The sequence below is a fragment of the Taurulus bubalis genome (assembly GCF_910589615.1).
Source record: "Taurulus bubalis genome assembly, chromosome: 18".
Lineage (NCBI taxonomy): Eukaryota > Metazoa > Chordata > Actinopteri > Perciformes > Cottidae > Taurulus > Taurulus bubalis.
In genome coordinates this window covers 13,718,723-13,743,996 of record NC_136606.1, presented here as the reverse complement: position 1 = coordinate 13,743,996, position 25,274 = coordinate 13,718,723, and the positions used below count along the sequence as shown (strand labels likewise).

The 25,274-nt window shown below is 40.3% G+C and overlaps 1 protein-coding gene across 1 annotated transcript; it reads left to right on the top strand.

Annotated features, from left to right (window-relative positions):
- Positions 1-7,869: 7,869 nt before the first annotated feature.
- zc2hc1a (zinc finger, C2HC-type containing 1A) lies at positions 7,870-24,728 on the top strand (the record flags this gene model as incomplete). Its single annotated transcript, XM_079234276.1, has 10 exons — positions 7,870-8,056; positions 16,846-16,919; positions 18,069-18,185; positions 18,372-18,398; positions 20,450-20,591; positions 21,128-21,270; positions 23,514-23,613; positions 23,727-23,802; positions 23,966-24,070; positions 24,599-24,728. The coding sequence occupies 10 exons, from the start codon at positions 7,870-7,872 to the stop codon at positions 24,726-24,728; spliced, it is 1,101 nt and encodes a 366-aa protein (XP_079090402.1).
- Positions 24,729-25,274: the final 546 nt, after the last annotated feature.

The window sequence follows — 25,274 nt, the reverse complement described above, 5'->3', positions numbered from 1 at the left end:
TTTGGAAATAGTCAACAGATAGCGGTGTAGATGCAGATGCAAGTTGAGCAGAGGAAGAATGTCCGAACACTGTCTTCAGTTCCCTGGAAGTGTTTTCAGCCACATCCCTGGTTGATGAGGAGAGGGAAGACAACATTATAATTGAGTGTAAACACGATCACTTGCCTCAAAAACCTTGAATGGCCTCTTTCCTCTACTCTCACTTTCCTCCCAGAACTGCGACAGTCAAACTGGGATACTTTTGTTTTCGAAGTCATGGTGCGTTCACCATGCATCACATTTCATCTTACATCTGCAGCCATGACGGCAAGGCAGCAAGAAAAAAGGAAGGTTTTTTAAGGACATCGAAAAACACACCCAAGTGCAAAAGGGAAACTGCGCTGCGGTCGCCATGGCAATGACTTCCTGGTGGCGGGAGGGCGGAAGTAGAGGATTTTCCGTGTCTGTTCACAGCCAGTCAGAGGCCTCGCATTCTGGTATCAGGGAGATGAGAAGAAGCTGTTGTTTGAGTCCACAAATGTCTGTTTAGCTGCCCTCAGCTTGAGTCTCCTCTTCTTTAGCTGCAGAGCTCTGGCTTTTCTCAGGGGTTTCTCCCTCATCCCCTAACAGACAAAGAGGAAGAGGTACAGAAAGGGACAGACAGTCAGTTTCATGAAGTAGTAACTACTTGTGAAGTCAGCGATGCGAATGAGATTGGGTAAATCAGCGAATAAGTAATTAAACAGCAGGAACAGCAGCCACCAAGGTAGACCAGTGAAGAGTCAACTCACAAGAGCTCATGTTTTAAGTCAGGTAAATTGTAGTACTGTTATATTCAGTCATCACACTACAACGAGTAAAGCCTACGTATATATAATCTAATATACTGAAAAGGCAGAAGCATAATGCTTAGATATTCCTAACCTAAATTATTATCAATTAAATAATCCTCAAGGTAATTAGATATAAAAGAAGAAAAAAAAGGAAAATATATATATTTCAATCGCAAAAAACAGCTTTATAAACAATTCTTTTGAAAATCAAAAATGAGTTACACATTCTTACATTTATTTTAACGTTGTTCCATATTTTAACTCCTACAATAGAGATACATCTTCTTTTAATCCCTTTTTTAAGCTTTTTGTACGATAGACTTACAAATATCTCTTAACTCACCTTTGTACACAGTCTGGCAGAGACTTTGCTGTCGCTCTGAACATTGTTTGCATTATTTTATAATATACCAAATCATTACATTTCATAACATGAGATTTTACAAATATATTTTAAATATTCTCTGATATGAACAATAGTTTGATTGTGAAAAACAAAGTAAAATTCTTCAAATGATATCTCCCCGTCATTAAAAAATTCAGAATATGTTAGTTGCTTAACAGGACATACGTGCAAAGAACACAACACACACGTAAGACTCAGCAATCAGGATCTAGGTCAACCGCCTATGCTGTACCGCGTGCTTTGCAGGTGAGGCCGGTGGGATTCCCACCCGTCAGCATGAATGTTGGGAAATACCCAGACAGACCCAGATTCAGCACAATGGATAGAATATATAACTTTGTGCACATTATTGGTCATTCCAAAAGTTACATAAGATGTCACCTACTTCCCTGATTCATTCTCAGTGTTTGTGCACTGGTGGTTGCAAGTTTCCACACAACACACTCGTATACTGAGCTTTGTGATAGGACATCCAAGTGAAGTAAAGCAATGTGTGAGATTGACTGAGATGTTTCTATGTGTTACTTGTTTCTAACAACTTGCCTCCTGTTGCTGCCTCTTTGGCCAGGTCATCATTGCAAATAAGAACTGGTTCTCAATTGACTTTTACGCTTAAATAAAGGTCAAATAAAATAATAAATAAATACATAAAAACATTTTTGAGTGGAGGGGGACTTTCATTTTGACTATGCTTTTTCTCCTCTGGTGATTAACGAGAACATGTTTAGTATTCATCAATACCCATTCTTTCAAAAAATAGCTATAAACAAAAATGAAAACTTTAGGCGTCTGGCACCCCCTGGTGGTGGTATCAACAATGACACTGCAATGTCCAGTGTCTCTGCACACTCACAGTTACCTGGCCGTCCCAGCCCACCTCCCTCACCTGCATCTCATTCCCTCATCGGTTACTCACCTCCTTTAGTCCCTCGTCAGGCCGCCGTAGTGATGTTTCTCACCTGACTTGTTGATGTTGAGCTGTGCCAGACTCTGTGACAGGTCGGCGGCTCCCTCCGCTCCAGGGGCTGCTGGGATATCGTGGATGGCGTTCCTGCGGCCGGACCGCCGAGAGGAGATGAAGTCCTCATAGGTCACCTCCACATCCGTCATCGCTGACACGCATCACCATAGCAGGGCCTGGCGCACACAGCAGCACAGGTACACGTGGACACACACAAATCAACAAAACGAGTGAAATGCTGAGAATTTGCACGGTTTATCCTAATCAGATCAATGCACAATGGATGCATCCTCAGTTTATGTTGACATGAAAAGAGTGACACAGAGGGTTACCCGCATGCACTCATTCAATACATCCCTCCCTCCTTTTATTGTATGACCTAATCCCTGATTAATCTATTTTAATCTCAGTCTAGGGTACAAGCAACAGCACAGAGGAGACATATTCTGCAGAACTGGGCAGTGGAGTGGAAACACAATTCAGGGTGCTCTTGAACTGATGCAATACAGAAACCCAAAACACGCACTCAAAGGGGTAATTATGGCACATGGGTGGACAGCACTGTATTCAAATGCCACCCTACTTGGATTAAGCATTGAGCAGAAAGGGAGCTGCCACATAGATGTAGGTTAAACCCCTCTGTTGACAATCTAACACTGTATTAATCTGCCTGAAGGCCGCCCGCCCTTCAGCAAGTAGGTTCTTGTTTCCCCGTCACATTTTCACTAAATAAAATGATTTTTTAAACTTAATTTTGAATATATACACTTGTAAGAGTACAAAGAAAAACAGGCGTTTCTGAGACTTCATATCCCTTTGGATATCCACTGAATTGATTTGTTTTTTTCTCTGTTCTAAATGTTGGGGTTTTAACTAATCGGAAAATGAATAAAAATGACCTCAGCTCCAACATCCATTCATGGCTATTTCCAGAGCCGAGCAGACTGTGATTGGCCATGGCTATTTCTGGATGCCTCCTATGTCATCATCTGAACATGCTCCCACTCAGCTGTCGTTCTCAAAATGGTGTCAAGATGGGCAAGACCCAACAGACTGTGTCCATATACAATTGTCAGCCCCAACATGGGAAAGCAAGAGACACACAATGTAAAAGCAGAGAATAGTGCATCATGTCAGAGGGTGCTTAATCAGTAAAAATAGTGTATTTTTGCAAACGGTATGAATATCTGCATGATAAAAACTATAAACCGTTAGACCTTTAGAGGATTAATAATATGCTTCAACTCAAACATGCACCGATGTCCACAAATGTAATCATAAATACACTTGACATTTGTATTATAGCTAATTTGATTTTGTCTTGGAATATGACTATATTCTCATTGAATTATGAGTTTATTTTTGTAAAATATTACTTTTTTCTCCAGATATTACAACTTCTCAGTGCAGAAAGTTTTGAACATGAACAAAACTCTTTCTGTAACACAAATGAGTTCTGGGGTTTAAAAATTAATTGGTATATTACTGAGATGAATAGAGGCCACATGCACATTTAAATAAGTTACTTAGACACAGAAGAGGAGGGAAGAGTAAATCATACATTGACTGAGCAGAGAAAACATTAAATGATTACGATTGATCAACAGCTAAATTAATATTTTAAAGTGATACAGACGAGCCTGCTGTAAACTATTTTACGTTTGTGTTTACATAAAAAAAATAGATTTCCACCATAAACTGGTACATAAAAATCCACCAGATGGCAGGCAATCAAGAGTTCAATGCTCACAATAAAATAATGTCAAACATTCTAGTCCAAATATAAAGAACATGCTTGAGACAATATATGACAATTTGATACTGCCTGTAAATGTGGATATTTTAGACTGAAGAGGTAGTTTTATGTGTAGCCAAAAGTGGCAAAACATTCTTGTCATTGCATTTCATATGCTCATATTCTATGAAATATGAATTGACAGTTTACATTATTTAGTCACCGATGAAGCAAAACACAAGCAGTGCAGCTGTGCGCGCGCAGAGATCTGTCCTGCCTTGCAGAGGCGAGCTCTGCCTTACTGGCGCGCTCCCAAGGGGGAACCAGAGCTCAGCTGGTCTGAACAACAACATAACACATACTCCGAACTAATGTTTCCAAATCACTGAAAAAAGACAGCAGGTCGCGATGTCCTCTCTATACAAAGTAATCTGCAACCGTTTGATTGTATTTGCCAAACAGAAAAGTGGAAGGGGAGTGAAGGAATGGAGTCCCACAAACGTATGACAATGTTATTTTCCAACTGGGTCTTTGTGTGTGTGTGTGTGTGTGTGTGTGTGTGTGTGTGTGTGTGTGTGTGTGTGTGTGTGTGTGTGTGTGTGTGTGTGTGTGTGTGTGTTTGTGTGAAAGGGTAAATAACGAAGCCAATTAAATTCCATGATTCTGTATGAGCTGTCATTACTCCATTGAAAACCTTTATTTGGACAGTTTAAAAATAATAGCATACATTAATTAAGGGCTAAGTGGAGGCGTTACAGCGCATCAAGTGTGGTGCGCAATAGCTTCTCTGATAAATCATTGTAATCACATAAAGATCCAACCTTTACAAAAACACATGCCATCAATGGCGCAGGAAGATCGACCTGCTCAAACTGTTTCTAATTATAATAATACAAATCAACAGCAATATGTCTTGACAAAGACTCCCATTGAGATCAGCCTGTTAACGCAGCCTGCATGTAATAAACACATGGACTTACGATGCTGGGCATGCGCACTCTATTCCTACAATTGTTATTGTTATGAATATTATTAGTATCATTATCAGCATGGTACCTGTTTGGGTTGACGGGTCCCCAGTGTTCGCAGGGGTTAAACACATCAGCTTGAAAGCCACTCCGGAATTCCACACACGACAGAGGATTTACCAACATCAAGCAAATGCCAGAATACAACTATTTCCTGGTACATTTTCAAAATAAAGCACTCCAATGCTTTATTTTGAAGCGGTGAAACAGTTCAGGCTCGAGATTAACTCCTTGCATCACCTGCTCTCTGCATTTCCAGTGGTTTATTCATTTATTTTGATGACATAAATCAGATTAGTGCTTGCATCAATTCAAACTATTGATTAGTAAATCAAAGAACTAAAGCTATACGCCAACATGTCTATCACAGTGATATTGAGAAACTGTAATGTCGTTGCACCTGCACGGTTAACAGTATAAATGTACATTATGCTACCCTGACACTATACCAATGTTCAATTAAAGCCAAAAAAGGTCAGATGACAGAAGTGTGTGTGTGTGTGTGTGTGTGTGTGTGTGTGTGTGTGTGTGTGTGTGTGTGTGTGTGTGTGTGTGTGTGTGTGTGTGTGTGTGTGTGTGTGCAGAGATGGGCAGTATTTATATTACTTGAATTTGAAATACGTATTTCAATTACTTTTGAGTATTTTGTAATTTGTATTTGATAGGGCCAATAAAAAATTTAACGTAATTTGTAACAAAATACTTTAGAGTGGAGTAATTTTCTTCTTAATGTGAATGTCATAATGCCATATCAATTACTGGCAGATAAAGTAGTTTACAGTTAGCCAGGCTATGACAGTCCATCTGTTAAAAAATGATTTAAAAAAAAAATATATATATTTAAAAGGCATATTATGAATGCGCTGTGTACATTATATCGCCCAAACCTGAATGCTCTGCTATACCAAATTGAGAGAAAATGGAAAATCCAGAAAAAAGTATTTCCTATATTTTAAATACATTAAAACAGGCACATTTTCTGGCACAAGTATTTTATTTTAATTTCCTCCCACAGACACACGTGGTGTGTTTGTTTATACATCTGAATTTGAAAATAAAGATTTGAAACACAATTTGAAAAATTTGCATATTATCGCTTTTTTTCTACTATAAAATAACACTACGTGTTAACAGTATCTCTGCCAAGTTGCCAAGCCAAACTGGTCGCGCCGCAAATTCGCTTCGCGACCAGTTTACATGTTAAGTCAATCCACAGACGCGCGAGATAGACGCGTTGGAGGCGGCACGAACAGAACGTTTGACCTGGGGCGAACAAAGTGAAGGACGCGGCGCGAATTCGCGTGAGTTGAATTCTCCCAACTCTGGCGGAGAAATCGCGTGACGCAAAGTTGCGGCAACCAATCAGCGTTGAGAAGCTCCGCCCGTCACCACCGCCGTCTCCCCGTTTCTGAATGAAACTGCTGCTGCTCCGCCTGAACCAGCGCTGACAGTGGCTTCATTGAGACGCTGTTGTGGGACTACGGATAATATTATGAACCAAGACACCATGAAGTTTGATGTTCCGACATACGTGGAGTTTACACAAAAAGTATAAAGCAGAACTGGTGGTTATTTCCATGGTGGATGGCATAATCGGTATCGTTTTACGGAGATACACGAGACGCAGTTCCTGGAGGAGTCGGTGAAATTCACCGAGCTGTGTGCGGCTACGGATGATGTTATGAACCCAAATACGAGGGCGTTTCATGTTCCCACATGTTTGGGACTTCCACAACAAGTATAAAGCAGAACTAGTGGTTATTTATTCCATGGTCGATAGCGGAAATGAAAGCTTCGTCGCTTGTCTCTCACAGAGGCAAGCGACAGAGCTAAGCCACGCCCCTTTGGTCGCGCCGCGAATTCGCGTTTGGTGTGAACACCCTCTTTCTACTCGCGCGAGTAAACTTCCGTGGTGGACGGGGCGCCGCAAATTTGCGTCGCGTCCGGTGTGAACACGGCATAAGGCCCCAGTTTACAGAGGATGGGAAGCCCATTTGCTTCAAATGTAAAGGGGAGGGACACATCGCAAGGGAGTGAACACGGCGCAGACCAGAAAACCATCCCACCACCAACTATGCTTCTATTCCTGAAAACTAGCCACCTCGCCACGCCAAGAGCCAGGCAATCTGAGGTGAGACTAAAGGCTCTAAGTCAGACTTTTAGCCGTGAACAGTTTCTTAAGCGCACGGTGGGTGAGTGTTGGGAAGTTGCAGTCCAGATTAGTGGTGTTCCAGTGAAGTGCCTGTTGGATACAGGCAGTCAGGTCAGCACTATTTCAGTCTTTCTTCAGGCAGCACCTACTAGGGAAAGAGGAGGATATGTTCCCCGCAGCCAAGTGGCTCAGGTTAACTGCAGCAAACTCTTTGCCGATTCCTTACATGGGTTATGTTGAACTGGATATGGGAGCTATGGGGTTAAATATACCAGAGTGTGGTTTTCTAGTTGTCAAAGATCCAGTCTCAGAGGAGTCAGTTACCGAGAACAAAGAGTTGAAACAACCACAGACTAAGAGTATTCAGGATTCAGTGCCAGGTCTCATTGGTATGAACATAATTAAGAGATGCAAGAAGTTGGTTACGGCAGAGTTTGACACTACCCTTAAGGGGAAGCTTGATCCAGACTGGATGGAAGTATTTTAGCGCGTACAGACGTGTGTGGTAACAGAGAAAATGCCTGCAGCTAGGATAGCAGGCAGAGATTCAGTACACATACCAGCTGGTTCTGTTGCCACGGTCTATGCAAAAGGAATGAAAACAGCATCTGATGATAGCACCTATATGGTGTTGGAGTCAGCTAAGACACCTTTGCCAGGTGATCTTGTGGTAGTGCCCACTTTGATAGAGGCTACTAGGTCGGTGTAACCAGTGCAGGTCGTGAATTTCTCACAGGAGGATGTATGGTTGCCACCCAGGACTAGGTTGGGCATGATGTCTCCGGCGGAGTGTGTTGAAAATGACCAGACAGAGGTGCGCTTCCAGCGTATCTCAGCTGGGCAGGAAGAGGTGACTGTTGATCAGAAAGAGAAACCAAACGCAGAGAATGATTTCCAGTCGACAGGAAATCTAACAGTTTTCACTCCTGACAGAAGAACTGACAGTTTCACACCTGACAAGAGTAAAAGTAGTGACATTACTGGATGGATAGGCACTATATTCCGATTGTTCATATATATGTAACCCAGTGGGAAAGGTGTTGTCAACAATAAAGCCACTATAGGGCACTGCGTCTCAGGGAAGTCAGTGAGACGTTTAAAGCAAAGCGGAATCCTGTGTTTCAAGGGACAAACCGGTGGAGCGTTCGTTGTTTTCCGGGTCAGTAAATATGTTCAAAATATGATTTCTATACTAAATATTCATTAATATGAGTGTATAGAAGTCCGAAAATGTATTGTATGTCGCTAAATGTGCCGATGGGACCACAAATTGGCCCGATGTTAACAGATTCTATCAACATGTGCTTGAGTGTTCAGCGACTGCAAAGCTAATACGGTTTAGCATTTTAAAGACCATCCTACAGAGACATCTTCTGTTATCATTTATGTTCAAGAAGATTTAATGTGTGTCGATTTTACTGAAAGTAATGTTTATTTTCATTATGTAGTGCTGTATGGGATGAGTGTCCGTGGCCACCACATGTGCATTTGAGCTAACGCAAAGAGAGAACGTAGTGAGTATGTTGTAATGTACTGCAACATTTCTCTTTATTTATGCACTCAACTGTTTCATGTGTTTAATTTCAGAGTTAACTGTGTGGTATTGTTTGTTGTCTTTTATCTGGTTTTAACAGAAGAGCTCGACGGAACCCCAACTATTTCTTACAAGGATACCTTGTTTAGGAAAGACTTTCAGGATAGGAGCGGTCTCTGCAGTCAGTATAGTCAACACTGGCAACACGGTATAAATGTGAAGTTTAGATGCAGACAGCCAATGCCTATTGCCAAAAAACCAGGACCAGAAACTACCCCTATTGAAGAGAACCAAACCACTGACAGGAGTGAACGTAGTGACATTCAGGAGAACTGACAGTATCACTCCTGATACCGCCACTTCCGTATCAGAGGAAACTTCAACCGGAAAAGCCTTCCTCTGCGTGAGACGCAAAGACCCGCTTACTTCACAGCACCTTTACAACCAGTTTACTGAAACTCTTTTTCTAACACGAGATAACACAGACCCACTGTGCTCGCCTCCAAGAAAGAGGATATTATTTGGCAGACGGAGCCCCAACTATTTCTTACAAAGATACCTTGTTTAGGAAAGACGTTCAGGATATTAGCGGTCTCTGCAGTCAATATAGGCAACACTGGCAATACGGTATAAACGTGAAGTTTAGTCACAGGCAGGCAATGCCTATTGCCAAAAAACCAAGACCAGAGACTACCCCTATTGAAGAGAACCAAACTACTGACAGGAGTGAACGCAGTGACATTCAGGAGTACTGACAGTATCACTCCTGACAGAAGAACTGACAGTTACACACCTGACAGGAGTGAAAGTAGCAACACTTCTGATAGGAGTGAAAGTAGCGCCATTACTGGATGGATAGGCACTATATTCCAATTGTTCATATATATTATACATATATTTGATTTGTTGTGTCTGTAGGGATCAACTTTGATTTCTTTTCTTTTACTTTCTACCCTTTTACAGTCATGTTGTAAGTGCTCGCCTCCAAGAAAGCAGATATTACTTGGCAGACGGAACCCCAACTATTTCCTACAAGGGTACAATGTTCGGGAAAGACTTTCAGGATAGGAGCGGTCTCTGCAGTCAGTATAATCAACACTGGCAATACGGTATAAACGTGAAGTTTAGACGCAGACAGGCAATGCCTATTGCCAAAAAACCAAGACCAGAGACTACCCCTATTGAAGAGAACCAAACCACTGACAGGAGTGAACGTAGCGATATTCAGGAGAACTGACAGTATCACTCCTGATACCTCCACTTCAGTATCACAGAGGAAACTTCAACCGGAAAAACCCTCCTCTGCATGGGATGCAAAGACCCGCTTCCTTCACAGCCTCAACCCTCAAATAAATGTATTAAATTAAAATACAAAATACTGATTTTCGACAGACACCTGCATTGACAATCGACAAATCATGGTGAAAGGCGGAGTTCGACACAAAGTCCACAGGCTGTGAGCTCACAGAGCAAAGGGCGGAAACTCCAGACTCTAGGCACCCTAGGTACTCTAGGTATACTCTAGGTATCTAATTCTTATTTCTGTGCCGTTTTTTCACGGAGCTATTCATATTTAAAAAACGTAAACATCGTCAAGTGCGACCCTGCGCTCCAAGACCCGGAAGGGTTAAACTGCCCTGAAACTTTTATTCTATGTTTTGCTAATTGACTGTTTTTAATGTTTTAATGAATGTTCTTAATTGTTTTTAAATTTTGCTTTCTTTTGCATTATGTTTTGATGCTTTTAATGTTTTTTTGTGAAGAACTTTGAATCGCCTTGTTTCATCAAAGGGGCGTGTTTGCCTTTTCAATGATGAACTACTTAATTTAGGGTAGAATTCTTCTTTAGGAGCTCTTCCTCACTCCCAAGTCCTCGAATCGATACCAAAGCCACTGATGTGACATAGCAGAAGAATATGCAAAGCCTGGCCGTACAAAAGCATATAAAGTCAATTTTACATGTTTATAACACAATTCAACCATAAATATTAACATAAACCATAAATATGACTCGAAAGTGACTCGAGATAGCTCTCCAAGTTATGAAAATATAATTTTGTATATCCCTAGCTTGATGCCACACATGAATGGCACACATTTCTGGAAAACCTACGACCCACGGAATCCGCCAATTGCGCCAAAACCACTGTCAGACAAAGCCTCAGCAAAATATCAACCACATTGCATTTGTTTCCAGCCCAAAAACTGAAATATGATTCATGGATTAAACGATACTTGCTTGGTTTGTACTGGTGCATCTGCTTAAGCAGAGCCCCTCTGTTGTGCAACCATAGGCACCCAGGAAGAAAGCTAGCATGTTTGCTTTCAGCGGACCTAAACCTACGGTTCACGAAATCTGCACAAAATTAATTACTAAAAATATTTAACTTCACTTAATCAAAGTCAAACTTGGCAGAGATACTGTTAACACGTAGTGTTATTTTATAGTAGAAAAAAAACGATAATATGCACATTTTTCAAATTGTGTTTCAAATCTTTATTTTCAAATTCAGATGTATAAACAAACACACCACGTGTGTCTGTGGGAGGAAATTGTTAACCCCTGAGCTAATAATGCTACCCACTGGAAAGTAAACTTACATTCCATGACAATACATGATATCACATCATATGCATGACAGTACATGATATCACATCATATGCATTATCTTGACAATATTGTAAGCCTAATTCAGATGTTTAAAGATTGATCTGAGCATGTTAAAAAGGTTGGCTGTTGTATCTGCCAGGGAGAATGGTTAGAATCTGTACCGCCTGCTGGACCTCTTGGTACTGAAAAAACATCACGTGGAAACAGTCCGGAATACATGATATCACATCATATGCATTATCTTGACAAACCTAATTTAGGTGTTTAAAGATTGATCTGAGCATGTTGAAAAAGGTGGCTGTTGTATCTGCCAGGGAGAATGGTTTGAATGGTTTGAATGGTTTGAAGCTGTACCGCCTGCTGGACATCTTGGTACTGAATACATGTCACGTGAAAACAGTCCGTATTGATAAGAAAAAAGGAACAGGAAGATGAACAACTGCAAAATAGTGCTTATCCATCCAGTAATGCCTCTACCTCCACTCCTGTCAGGAGTGTTGCTACTGACAGGAGTGATCTCGTCAGGAGGAAAACTGTCAGTTCTCCTGACAGGAGTGATCCTGACGGGAGTGATACTGTCGCTATGTTCACTCCTGTCAGTGGCAGTTTGGGCAATATGCATTGCCTTTGTGCGACAAAACTTCACGTTTATCCCGTATTGCCACTGTTGATTATACAGACGGCAGAGACCGCTCCTATCTTGAAAGTCTCTCCTGCACAAGGTATCCTTGTAAGATATAGCTGGGCTCCCGTCCGCCAAGTAATACCCGCTGTCTCGGAGGCGAGCACTTTGTCTCAACATGACTGTAAAAGGGTAGAAAGACACCGAGGTGAATAAAAGTTAAGGAAAGTCCAAAGTGTGTTCTTCGTCCAAAAGTGGCTACCCACCCTCTGATCTGTCCTATTTAAAAAGTTTCTGTTGCAGGAAGTCATCTTCAAAGGCACCACTATTGTGACATCACACAATTCTATGACATCACAACTTTATCTCCTGGATCATTTTTTCAAATTCATTAGAACTCACTTTTGACTTAGAACCCTAGCTTAATATAGAAGATATTTTTCAATCAGCACCTCCACTGGCACCTTGTCATTCACATTAAATGTGATGTGCTTTACAAATAAACTTGCCTTGTCTTTTTCATCAAAGGGGCGTGTTTGCCTTTTCAATGATGAACTACTTAATTTAGGGTAGAATTCTTCTTTAGGAGCTCTTCCTCACTCCCAAGTCCTCGAATCGATACCAAAGCCACTGATGTGACATAGCAGAAGAATATGCAAAGCCTGGCCTTACAAAAGCATATAAAGTCAATTGTACATGTTTATAGCACAATTCAACCATAAATATTAACATAAACCATAAATATGACTCGAAAGTGACTCGAGATAGCTCCCCAAGTTATGAAAATATAATTTTATATATCCCTAGCTTGATGCCACACATGAATGGCACACCTTTCTGGAAAACCTACGACCCACGGAATCCACCAATTGCGCCAAAACCACTGTCAGACAAAGCCTCAGCAAAATATCAACCACATTGCATTTTTTTCCAGCCCAAAAACTGAAATATGATTCATGGATTAAACGATACTTGCTTGGTATGTACTGGTGCATCTGCTTGAGCAGAGCCCCTCTGTTGTGCAACCATAGGCACCCAGGAAGAAAGCTAGCATGTTTGCTTTCAGCGGACCTAAACCTACGGTTCACGAAATCTGCACAAAATGAATTACTAAAAATATTTAACTTCACTTAATCAAAGTCAAACTTGGCAGAGATACTGTTAACACATAGCGTTATTTTATAGTAGAAAAAAGCGATAATATGCATAATTAAAAAGAGGAAATACATCCTCTGACGTTTTTGTTTTGTTTTGCTTTCCTGTGTTCTATGATCAACTAATAAACCAGTAACACATACTGGCTCTTAACTGGTATCACAAGTGTTTTCTGTATATTATACCTTTTGAGGAGATATTATATATTGGCTGGGGCTCAAGTGGGGCTAAACGATTCATTAAATAAACTACAACTGAAAAGAGTTTGAAAATGTCTTGAAACAAATATTGTCCTGTCCTCTTTTTATTGTTTCATGATGTGCAACAACAAAGTTGGTACATGGGTTATTAGGATATAGTATATTTTAATGTAGGATTAAAGAAAATTCCCATTTATTGTTGAATAAATACATAGAGCAATTTTTCAAATTGTGTTTCAAATCTTTATTTTCAAATTCAGATGTATAAACAAACACACCACGTGTGTCTGTGGGAGGAAATTGTTAACCCCTGAGCTAATAATGCTACCCACTGGAAAGTAAACTTACATTGCATGACAATATATGATATCACATCATATGCATGACAATACATGATATCACATCATATGCATTATCTTGACAATATTGTAAGCCTAATTCAGATGTTTGAAGATGGATCTGAGCATGTTAAAAAGGTTGGCTGTTGTATCTGCCAGGGAGAATGGTTTGGATCTGTACCGCCTGCTGGACCTCTTGGTACTGAAAACACATCACGTGGAAACAGTCCGGAATACATGATATCACATCATATGCATTATCTTGACAAACCTAATTTAGGTGTTTAAAGATTGACCTGAGCATTGATTTTTGACACATTATCAATAAAGTTTTATCCCTTGTAATACTTGCCCCATAATTCCGAGTTATTCCCTGCAAATTAACTGATTTGTAAACACATTTTTAATAGAAAGTATATAATTAAACAAATATGGAGACTTAGGTTTTTCAATATTACTGGAAATGACAACTAAAATCATATTTACTTAAAATGGCCAGTTCTTTTAAAGAAATGCTTGCAGAAATCAAAAAAATCGACACAACTCTTTCAGGATTTTGTCTTTATTTTCCTTATCATGATTCTTACCAAATTTAAATGTCCTGTGCAGGTAGTCATATAAAATCAAATGGTTATCACAGAACTGTTTATTAAAGTGTTTTTTTTACAACCGTAATATTTTCCAACAGTGAAGATGTGTATCTTGCACAGAATTAAGTGTAGGTGGAATAAAGTCTATATTCATATTACCATAAAGTGTGCATTACGGAATACGGGCAGACATGGAGGGGTTTGACACTAGATGGAGACTGAGACTGTGCAGGGGAAGCGTGTAGTTTTACGTGCTGCATGCATACTTTATTTTCTCTTTTTTAAATTAAAGGCTACACATATTATATTAGAGACAGTATTGATATATGCGGACACAACGGGGCTGTGTTATCTCGTGTGATCCTCTGTGATTCGGAAGTGGCGGTGGTATACGCTGTTGATCCCTACAGACACAACAAATTAAATATATGTGGTAACGCTAATGTTACACACTGAAGGATGTCAGTTCCCATTGAGTTGCAAGATTAATTTATTATACTGTGAATACAACAAAAATACATTTGACATAAATAATCCCATAATGCAGATTTGGAGAACGTAAAATGTTATTAAATTCAAATTAAATGACAGGCTGGAACTGAAAGTCCAGTATGGAAAAAAACAGAGTTTTACACTGAAATATACAATAGTTTATAAGGGCTATTGTAGGATTATTTGTTGTTAAATAATTACAGAGCCTGAGGAGTAGTTTGTGTTATTTTATGAACATAATGCTGACACTGATATGCATTGCACTTCATCCTCATGTTCGACCTTTTGTACGTTCCATTTTGAGATTTGGATAATCAGATGAATCCTAAATGAAAGGCATCTGAGCGAGGTGAAGGTCCAGAAAGAGTGTGTGTGTCAGAGGAGTGTGAGATCACATAACAGAGAGCCAGTGTGAGAACAGTGATCCTGTTGTGATGAAGGCAGTGAGGCCACAGCCAGTCAGTAGCAACGTTTCACATCTGGGGATCTGGCTGTGAATTACTCCATTCAGCTGACACATATGCTCAATATGCCAAACGGGGAACTTCCGAGTGCCCTGGGAGAGTGTTTGAGCCAACAAATACAACAAGAGAATATACTAGTTTCATTGTGTGGGAGCTATGATCAGTCATCTCATGAGTTCTGTCAGCAGACAAGATTTACATAAAGTTAAGTGTATAAAGGCATACTTACAATAAAATAAATCAATATTTGTACATGCCAACGTGTATATTCTACTCATTAAATCACTGGAGCAAGCTAAAGTTGTTGTTCTGCCCTTGCAGCTCCAGAATTTAGTAGATTTCATTAAAATAAGGTAAGGTGATCCTTGCCTGATATAAAAATTGCTTATTACTTTGTTTAATGTAATGCCATATGGACATAATGATGGGGACGAGAGAACGTAGGTAACCTCCAACGCCCCATCGCTTTTAGAAGAACCCATGAGCTGAACCGCTTGGGCTGAACCCATGAGCTGAACCGTGCGGTAACAGCCAATGAAATATTCGGTTGTTAGCGCGTGAAGCGGCACCACACAATCCAGTTGCTATTGGAAGCCAAAGATCAGTGATGTCAAGAGACTTCACACTCATTTCCAGCCCACGGAAATCCATTGTCTGTTAGACCGACAGACCTGCATTATAATGTCACAGGGAAGATACCACAAACTAAATATGAATAATTGCACAGAACAGCATCTAGATGATACATACATTAACTAACATTATGACACAATTCTCGTAACACAACACGCCCAATATCATATAGCCATATTTTGCATATGTGAGGGGAACCTTCTAAATGTACAGTTGTCACAAGACTACAAGTAGCTTAAAAAATACCCTAAATATTGCTGCATTCCGCATGTAATGCAATTGTAATTTGTTGGGGAGAGAAATAGAGGTGATGTTACCAATTTGAGACTGTGCTTTCCGTATTTTGACGAAGCCGGAAGTGGGTAGGGGTGAATCCTCTCAATTGGCCGTCTGTAACAACAGCAGCATCAGACAAGAGGAAACCTAATGATGGAAGAATTTGAAGGTGAACGAAATTGCGGTTTTATGTGTTTATTTATATCGAAGTCGAGTTTACAGCCTCTCCGTTTTCATCATTTCAAATAAACGGGTACCTCACTGCTTTAGCATTGCATTTTTGTCAGCGACCTCTCTTTCTGTGTGGAATTTAGCCCAAGTAAAGCTCGGTAACGTAAGGGCCAAAGATTAAGCTAGCTCCCGACTGCCTCTGAACGGGTGTGATCCCGGCCACTAGCCATAGCAGCTACCCAGCGTTAGCATGCTTGCTGACTAATGAACCGTGAAATAAATTAGAGCCTGGTCGTGCATTTAGCCGTTAAATGTAGGTCAAATTATGGCCGTACCGTTATTGCCGGTTGCTTGACGTTTTGGAGTCTGAACGCTTAGCTAACGTTACTGTCTGACTGACGTTACTTCCATTATTTTCTTCAGTCTTTGGACATGAATGGTGGAGTCCGAGTAAAACGAAATATCTTGTGAACTGATATGCGTGTTGTCGCCTGTAGTCTATTTAAACAAACCCAATGTTTGTGTACACCTGATAGTTTTAGCAGTGGGGTGTACACCTGATAGTTTTAGCAGTGGGGTAGAGGTGGCCAGCTGTGGTCCAGGTATGTTCTCATGGTGTCAAAGTTCCTTCACCTTAATCCAAATTGAACCTTTTGTTCTTGCAGACAGTGATGCTCCTCCTGCTGTGGATCTGACTCAATGCAACACCTGTAGCAGATGGTTCTTCCCTAAAGTCCTGGTAAATAAAAAACAATATATGAATATATGCTGTAGCAATAATACCAAGAACAGTACCGTGTTTTAATGAGAAGGCCCATTTTCATGTTCATCTCAAATTTGAGACTAGATGGTCAATGTTTTTAGCTAAAAAGACACATTTCACACAATATTTTCCACAATTATTTTCAGCTACCAACATGTCAGCTGTTGGGATGTGTTATTGGCTTCTATGCAAATAGCCAGTCTTTATAAGGAGGGTTTTTAACAAAGTACTAAAGCCTTTCACTCAAGCTAACATGTAGGATTTTTAAACTACATGATTTTAAACCTGGACCGAGGACCTCCTGTACTGCTAAAATGTATTGTCAAACTTAAATGCAGATTGTAAATATTGGTTGTTTGCTATGTAATGGAATATGTTACCAAGTAATCAAACCCGAAAAACAAATGCTGTGTTTGTGCACTTGAAGCACTGTTGAGATTACTTGCATCTACTCATTTACATAATTGACTTATTTTGTACACAGGATTGTCTTTATAGTAGTTATAGACATATATATAAACAAATCTGATGCATATGTTTATTAATACCACTATATTTGCTTGCATCATTACTTTCTGTATTTTGCTGACATGACTAAAACATAATACAGAGATGGGTATCACGTCAAAGCTACAATGATTTCCATAAATTGTTGGAACATGTTATTTACCAGTGATGCCAATACACACATTTGTGCACTTCTACAAGCCTCATCCTCATTAGTTGTCAAATGATTACAATAATGTGTTATGCATTTGTTGGCATGTGTATATTTGTGTCGGGGTGTGTGCCTGTGTCTCCATTAGGAGGTTTGAAAGAATTAGATTACTCTGATCATTAATGTTACTCAAATTAATTTGTAGTTTGTAGCTCAATTTTCGAGCACATTTTTGAAAGATGTGCTTGCATTCTTTACGTCCCAGCTGTCACACAAATCACATAAGCCTCTTTTTAAAAACAACAACAAAAGATAATTTTGGAATTGTGATTCGAAAAAAAAATAAAAGGCAGATGGCGTAATATCAAGGCCCAGACCTCAAATGTTGGCAAATGTTTCCAAAAAACGAAATCCATTACGTTTGAGTAGTTTTTCCGTCTTGTGCATCTTTTTTCCCCTCCCTACAGGTGAAGCATGCTAAAATATGCCAAAAGTCAGCAACCAAAAGGAGAAAGGTTTTTGACTCTAGTCGACAGAGAGCTGAGGGTACAGACCTCCCTACGCTCAAACCCATCAAACCAAAGGTAAGACGCCTTAGGACGAGGGCGGATATCCAACTGACAATTTCGAAGATAATTCTATTTTTAATAGGAAGAGACAAAAAGTTGTGCATCTCAGTGTGGAATCTCTGTCCGAAAATACCTGCAAGACCGCCTTTGAATATGTAAAATTCAGCCTAAATAAACGTAGACCCTTTAATTGTATTTCAGTCACAAAGTTCATCTTCTACTGAGAAAGTAAGTTGATTCATCTTTTTTTTTTTGTCCTTTCTTTCTGTGTGCATTAGATTTTAGTGGCACAGTTAATCCACTGAAGCCCAAGTTGCATTAACTCACTGTTTCTGGCTTTATAAATACTGGTTTCCCCTCTTTGAGCCATTGGCTTAATAGTCTGGAGGCGTGTCAACTCATACTGGTGGTGGTTTAACAAAAAAACACTGAATCTGTGGTATTTTCTTTACAACCCCAAAAACTTAATTGGTAGACCTTCTAATTTAATTTTCTCTAATCTGTTTTGACATTATTACCCCGTATCTTCTCAAGCTGCACTAATTCTTCTGAACCAGTTGTAGACTTCCACTCTTTCTCTTTGACAACTCACCTTTAAGAACCATCGTAGAGGTTGTCATGAACTCCCAAGGCATTTAAAGTAGCAGTGTGGAGCGTTTTCATCTCCTCTGCTCTCTCTGTCGGGGCGGAGCTCCTCCAACTACACTCTGCAATCTGCAACCTCACCACTAGTTGTCACTACATTTCACACACTGTTCCTTTCATGTTATTCTGAGTAATCAAGATTTGCTGATCTTTGTGATTGTAATTGTCCCCAGTTAATTATAGTCCCCACTGGCAATTATGAAATATATATATATTTTTTTCTTCTTTCTATGGTCTTTGCTTCAACTCACTTAATGCGTACTAATTATTGGATGCCTGGTGTAGCGTCCGGAAGAACTTAGTCAAACAACTTCTCTCGTTCTCTGAATTTATTTTCCTTGAACACAAGTAGAGTAACAAATGCTGCAATCGCGATAGCAGGGAGTCGTCCAGTCAACGTGCAGGTTGACCGTCCAAAAACACCCCGAACAGCCGGAGGTTCGGCTCTTTAATACACGGTTTTCCGTCATGAACATCTAACATTTCTATTGGCTCTAACTAGTCTAAGAGGAGGAGAATCATGTTCTCATCTTGTCTCACAAGGCTGGGACGTGCAACGACCAGTCTGCTTCCCTAATGTTAATATACTGATAAACAGGGGCGAGTGTTGTGGTGCAGAGCGTGGAACTTTGAGGAACAGACAACCGGACTGTTCTCACAGAAACTTCTCACAGAAAAGTATTTGTTAAACTGACCTCGCACAACCTGAACTCTAATAGACATAAGAATAATGAAATGCAGAATATCTACAGAATATGATGATTTATATTATCACTCTGGAAAAGAGTACTCACAGTTATCTGTCATGAACAGGACTTCCCAGAACACAGGTTGTTATGTGATTCTTTCTGTACCACACATAATGTGGCACTTTGGAAGTACTTCATTTGAAGCCCATAATGATGAAATGGTTGATTGAATTGTCAGAATACACAATTATATAGAAATGTATCTCATAGTCAAGCTCTTGAGGAGTATACTGTAACTGGTGGATGGTTCGACGGAATAAAGAAAAATAATCTCCAGTTCTACCAAAATCAACTTTGTTTGTCAGGCACACATGCTTAATTAACTGGAAGACTAACTGTATAGGAGGAAGTAGGAAGTCAGCGCCAGCGGGGCTAACATGTTGCCACAGAAACGGCTCAGTGAACTACTTCTGTCAGAAATCATCAGCTTTTGATATTACTTAGACTGCCATAATGGAAAGAAAGGGGATGGTTATGAGAGTCGGAAGCATGTTGTTAAGAGCTGCATTTATTACAACCACAAATTCAAATATAGGAATTTCCATACTTAAATTAGAACATAATCGTTTTGGTCAAGGTACAATTTCAGACTACAGCTGGCTTTTAGGCGTCCTGGTGGCACAGTAGCATGTTCTAACATTTAGATAATTTAAAGTAGAGAGTAACAAGAGACACATGGGTGACCTTATTTTCAAAACAACCAGTTTTCAGTGTGCAAATCAATAATAAGAACACATTCAGTTCATGTAATAACAGCACTCTCTGAATGACAGTTTTGAGGTTTACCATGATGGCATCAATAGCTACCTACGGTTGTGGTAAAAAATAAATAAAAAAGAAACAAGCTGGTGTAACAGCGCATCTCGTCTGTGTTGCTCCTGCCAGGCAGAACCTCCTAAGAAGCCATCCAACTGGCGCAAAAAACATGAGGACTTCATCGCTACCATCCGGGCTGCCAAGGTCGTCACTCAGGTCATGAAGGAAGGCGGACCACTACCCCCACCTCCTCCTCCTACTTATGACCCAGGTAACGCATCGCTCCTTGCAGAGTGGAATTAAGCAAGAAAACAAACTTTGACTGATTACGGTTACTGTTTACTGTTAAGTAACTCTTCATGATGAACAAATTAGTGTCTTACCACTGCTTGTGAATGAGATTTCTTTGACACAGCAGAGCAGGTGAAACTAGTAAACATTATTGACAAATTATAAAGATGGGATGGACATTTTTTCGCCTCCAGAATGGCGAATCCCAAATGAAAATGTTTACAGTTGCAGGAGAAAAGACAAACACACTTACAAGACCTTCCTCACTGAAAGAAAGAAAAAGAAAGAAAAAAGAAACATGCACTTTATTAATCCCCTTGGGGAAATTCTTCTCTGCGTTTGACCCATGCCTGGATGGGGAGCAGTGGGCAGCCCTGTGAGGCGCCCGGGGAGCAGTTAAGGGTTCAGTGTCTTGCTCAGGGACACTTCGAGTACTGACAAGTATCCTTGTGTACAGGGTTTATGTCACTTTAGCGGTTTGATGTGTGTTTTCTCACTAACCTGTTTTGTCTTCAGACTATGTCCAGTGCCCTCACTGTCAGCGGAGGTTCAACCAGGGTGCAGCTGACAGACACATGAAGTTCTGCCAGGAGCAAAAGGCCCGAATGCCGATCAAGAGCAAGTTAGGAGATGTCAAGAAGCCTCCCGGTCGCACACCGGTATACACATGCACACACGCTGCACCGCTGAATGTTTGTGCACACAAACAGAAAATGTGTGTTTTAGTTGAAGCTGAATTAACTACATTAGGTTATTTTCTAAATCCAGCATTACAGCATTCATTCCCCATTGCGGATCTGATCTGATCTGATACATTGCACATGCGGCTTTCATCTTATAATTAGATCAGGGCCCTGTTTCTCGTACCTGGCTTACTGAGTTAGCGGGATAATTGTCAGGATAAGATGACGTAGGTCAGGCTTTCTCGGTTTCTCGAAGCAAGCTTAGATAAATCACCATAGCAACACAGCCACATCCTTTACATTATCATGACTTCCTGTACGCGACGATATAGATTTCACCGGCAAGAAATAATTTATTCACGAGAGCTTCTCGAGCCGTGGACATTGATCACCACAAGCGCAGCCGATCACCTGTCTGACGCTGCATGCCGCGCTGTTCTTAAGTTGATTTAGCTCTTAATAAACTGATGGATGTGTTGAAAGCACTCATAATTATATGACAGTGTTATTAGCACACCATACATATCATTATTGTAGAACATGATTAAGGTGGACTCATGATAAGAATACAGAGAATCACACACAATTTATTTTCACTGCTTCAATTGATTTAATTTTTGATTCTGAATAATACATACGTACTGATCCGCCCATACACATATTCAAACTCCTAGCTATATGGTAATCTACACATACATGTATCTACATATAGTACATGATTCATACGTGCATACAGTACATATATCCTCATAAGTATATATTTATTCGTAAATATAATCTGATTGATCTGGGCGATGAAGCACTTCAAATTTGCCGAATTTAACTTGTCTGATATATTTGCGACGCTTATGTCTCGCAGCGGGGGCGATGTTAAAGTTGCGTTCACGGCAACAACGTTGGAATATTCGCAACGTGTGTGATGTAAAAATGATCTCTTGGTCACTGGGGCAGAGGCAGAAGAGTTGAGAATTGTAATTTGAGCTTTCTAATGAACAGACAAAAATAGTCTTCTGGAACACAAGTTGTAAAGAGTGATTCTTTAATGCTTGCAAGCGGGGAGCAGTTTACACAGGTACGTATCACAGTGACAGTGGAAAGACTCACATGGATTTCTGTCCGTTCCTTGCTATTTAAAAGGTTCCTTCCCTGTATGTCAGATGAAGTTTAAGACAACCAATGAAAATGAGCAGCACACTTAAAATAAAACTATAATATGAGTCACACCCAAGTCTTATGTTCTTGTTCCAACTATTAATTAAATTTATCAGCAGGTGCAAACTTATCTATTCACCCTCGTCCTGTATCCGGCCTTGAGGAGAAAGCAGCAGTATTTCAAAAATTATTGGCTGGGAACCTGGTTTGTGTTTTCACTGGGAGTATTTGGGCCTTACAGTCTTAAACTATGGCAAGATATATTTTCCCATTACACGTGTTTGCTGTGAATGACTACGGTATTGACTTCCTCATATGGGTTCATGATCATCTCCTGCTTCTCAGCAGAGCAACAAAAAGAGGTTCCTTTGAGTTTATTTGCCATTGTACTGTTAGAACATCGTGGTGTCAGTGCTCCATTGTTATCCCTTCTGAAGAGGAGCGGCCGCGCGCATTTATCCAGATGACTGACGTCTGGCTAGAATTAACGAGACCGTTTCAGCGCGGATCAGCCGTGGAGAAACCCAGATAGCCTGATCTCAATCATCTCGCTAATTTAAGCTGGAGATTAGGACATTTGCTTTACTTTGTTTAGCCAGGTACGAGAAACAGGGCCCAGCTGTGTTTGCCCACAGTATTGATGACGATTAGAGTGTATGTGTAGATAGCTACGCAGCCACTCTCGTACAGTTTGTGAATTCACAATAGTTCCTTTTCCATTATTACCATTGTTTGACGCCCGCTTTGCAGCAGGCGTAGAATTACCAAAAACGGCTACGGCGCATGACTGGTAGTCAATTTGGAAGCCAATAAAAACATTAAAAAAAAAACAGATGTGAATCTGTGCAGCTCAGTCACTGTTTTCAACCTTTTTTTCAACTCTCTTCCTCACAGAAGTTAACAACATATTTTTAGACCAGTTTTTAAAGCTAAACCATACTCCAAGCATTGCACATTATGGTCTGTCGTGTAGAGGGACTGTGTCGATGACAACTAAACATCAGCCATGACCTCCATGTTTCCATTATCTTTCTCTCTCTCTCTCTCTCTCTCTCTCTCTCTATCAATGCAAGCCTCCTGCTTCCGTAAAGAAAGTTCCTGCTGTGTCAACCATCCCTTCAGCATCCTCTCGTTTACCCCAGAGATCAAGCCTTGGACAGCCCACTGGTATGGCCACAGCTCTGTTGATCGTGTTCACACCTGCATTCTGTATATTTGTGACCTTTTTTTTTTTTTTTTAATTACTCCGGCTTCTTAGGCTTTTCTCTCTTTTGCTCCAGGGATCCCATCTAGTAAGGTCTCTTCTGCAGGTTCAGTGAGGAGTAATCCCTCTGGCCTCACAAGCCCTCCATCAGGGTCAGTGCTCATATGAAGATATTGTTTACACTATGATTGACTTAATTGATGGTTTCATAAGAATAACAGGTTGCATCTATGAATACAGTTGGTCAACTCAAATGTGAGTTTTGAACCTGAAAATTAATCCTTGCCGTTCTTTTTCTTATGTTTCTCCTCTCAGTCTGGGAAGTAAGACCCGAGCTGTGGGCTCTGGCTATGGCTCTGTGAGGAGCCCTCAGTCGGGAACAGCAATCAACAAGAAGAAAGTAGAAACCTACACATCTAGGTGAGCCAGTTCACTAATACGTTTGCAAAAAACATTAATACAAAAAAGCAAAATACAACTACTATACAGTGGATCCAAACGGTCCTGCGTCCTTGTGCTTTATTGGTGTATTGCATACAGGTCCCATATATTGAGCACAGTTTAACAAGAATGGTGCCTTAAACAAAAGAAGCAATACATCATAACTAGGATGTACATCATAATGCGAGCCGTACAGCTCCAGGTTCTGTTTACCTAGATGATCGTAATGCTGACACTAACATTATGTTAAAATGTCACATACATTCACCTTGAAGTGCTTGCAGTACACCTTGTAGGAAAGATCAAATTGACATGCTTACCTGCTGTTAACACAAAACAATTTTCCTCATTTGAAGTTATTTATTTGCTTATTGTACTATCTAATTTTGACCTAAATAATACTCATAACACAATACATTATTTAAGCCTTTAATAATCCGTTATCAACAGTATCGGCCAGATTTGTTTCTAACCTTGCTGCTCTGTCTTTTTTTTTTACTTTCACAGGAATGATTTCGAAGACGTAGTTGACAACAGTGGGATGAAGAGCAAGTTCTGTCATGCTTGTGGGACCAAGTATCCGGTTGAATCTGCCAAATTCTGCTGCGAGTGTGGGATTAAGAAGATGTCTATCTGATGGAGGTCAGAAGATGGAGAAACTAGAAACATATGGGGATGCACTGGTATTCAAACTAGCATTGGAGAAGTTCGACAGAGCTAATCAGTCTGTATTTCCACGCTTGTGGGTCTAATGTCACGGCAGTAAATTGGTGTAATCAGCGGCAGACGACCCTGCGGTCGGCGTTTTCCTTTCTCGTGGCCGTTTGGCCTTCATGGAATTTGCTGGTCAATGTCACATTATTCAATTTTTTTAAGTGCTTCCTGCTTCTTAGTAAACACTTTTTGATTCGTACACATTCTGCCATTTTCATGACATAAGTATAATAACCGTAATCTATAATACATTTTGCATTTAGTCACTACGATTACTGTCTCTTGTGGCTGATGGATTTCAGTGGCAAAACTGATCTGGTAGAAAGTTGTGATGAACTGCGTTAAAGTTGATGATATTAGCTGATGTGGCTAATGATACAGGAACAACCCACGCGGCTCATTCATTTCAGTTAACCTCCTTCTTACTGCTGGTACAGCGTCGCGGCTGATTCCATCCGCTCGTACACAT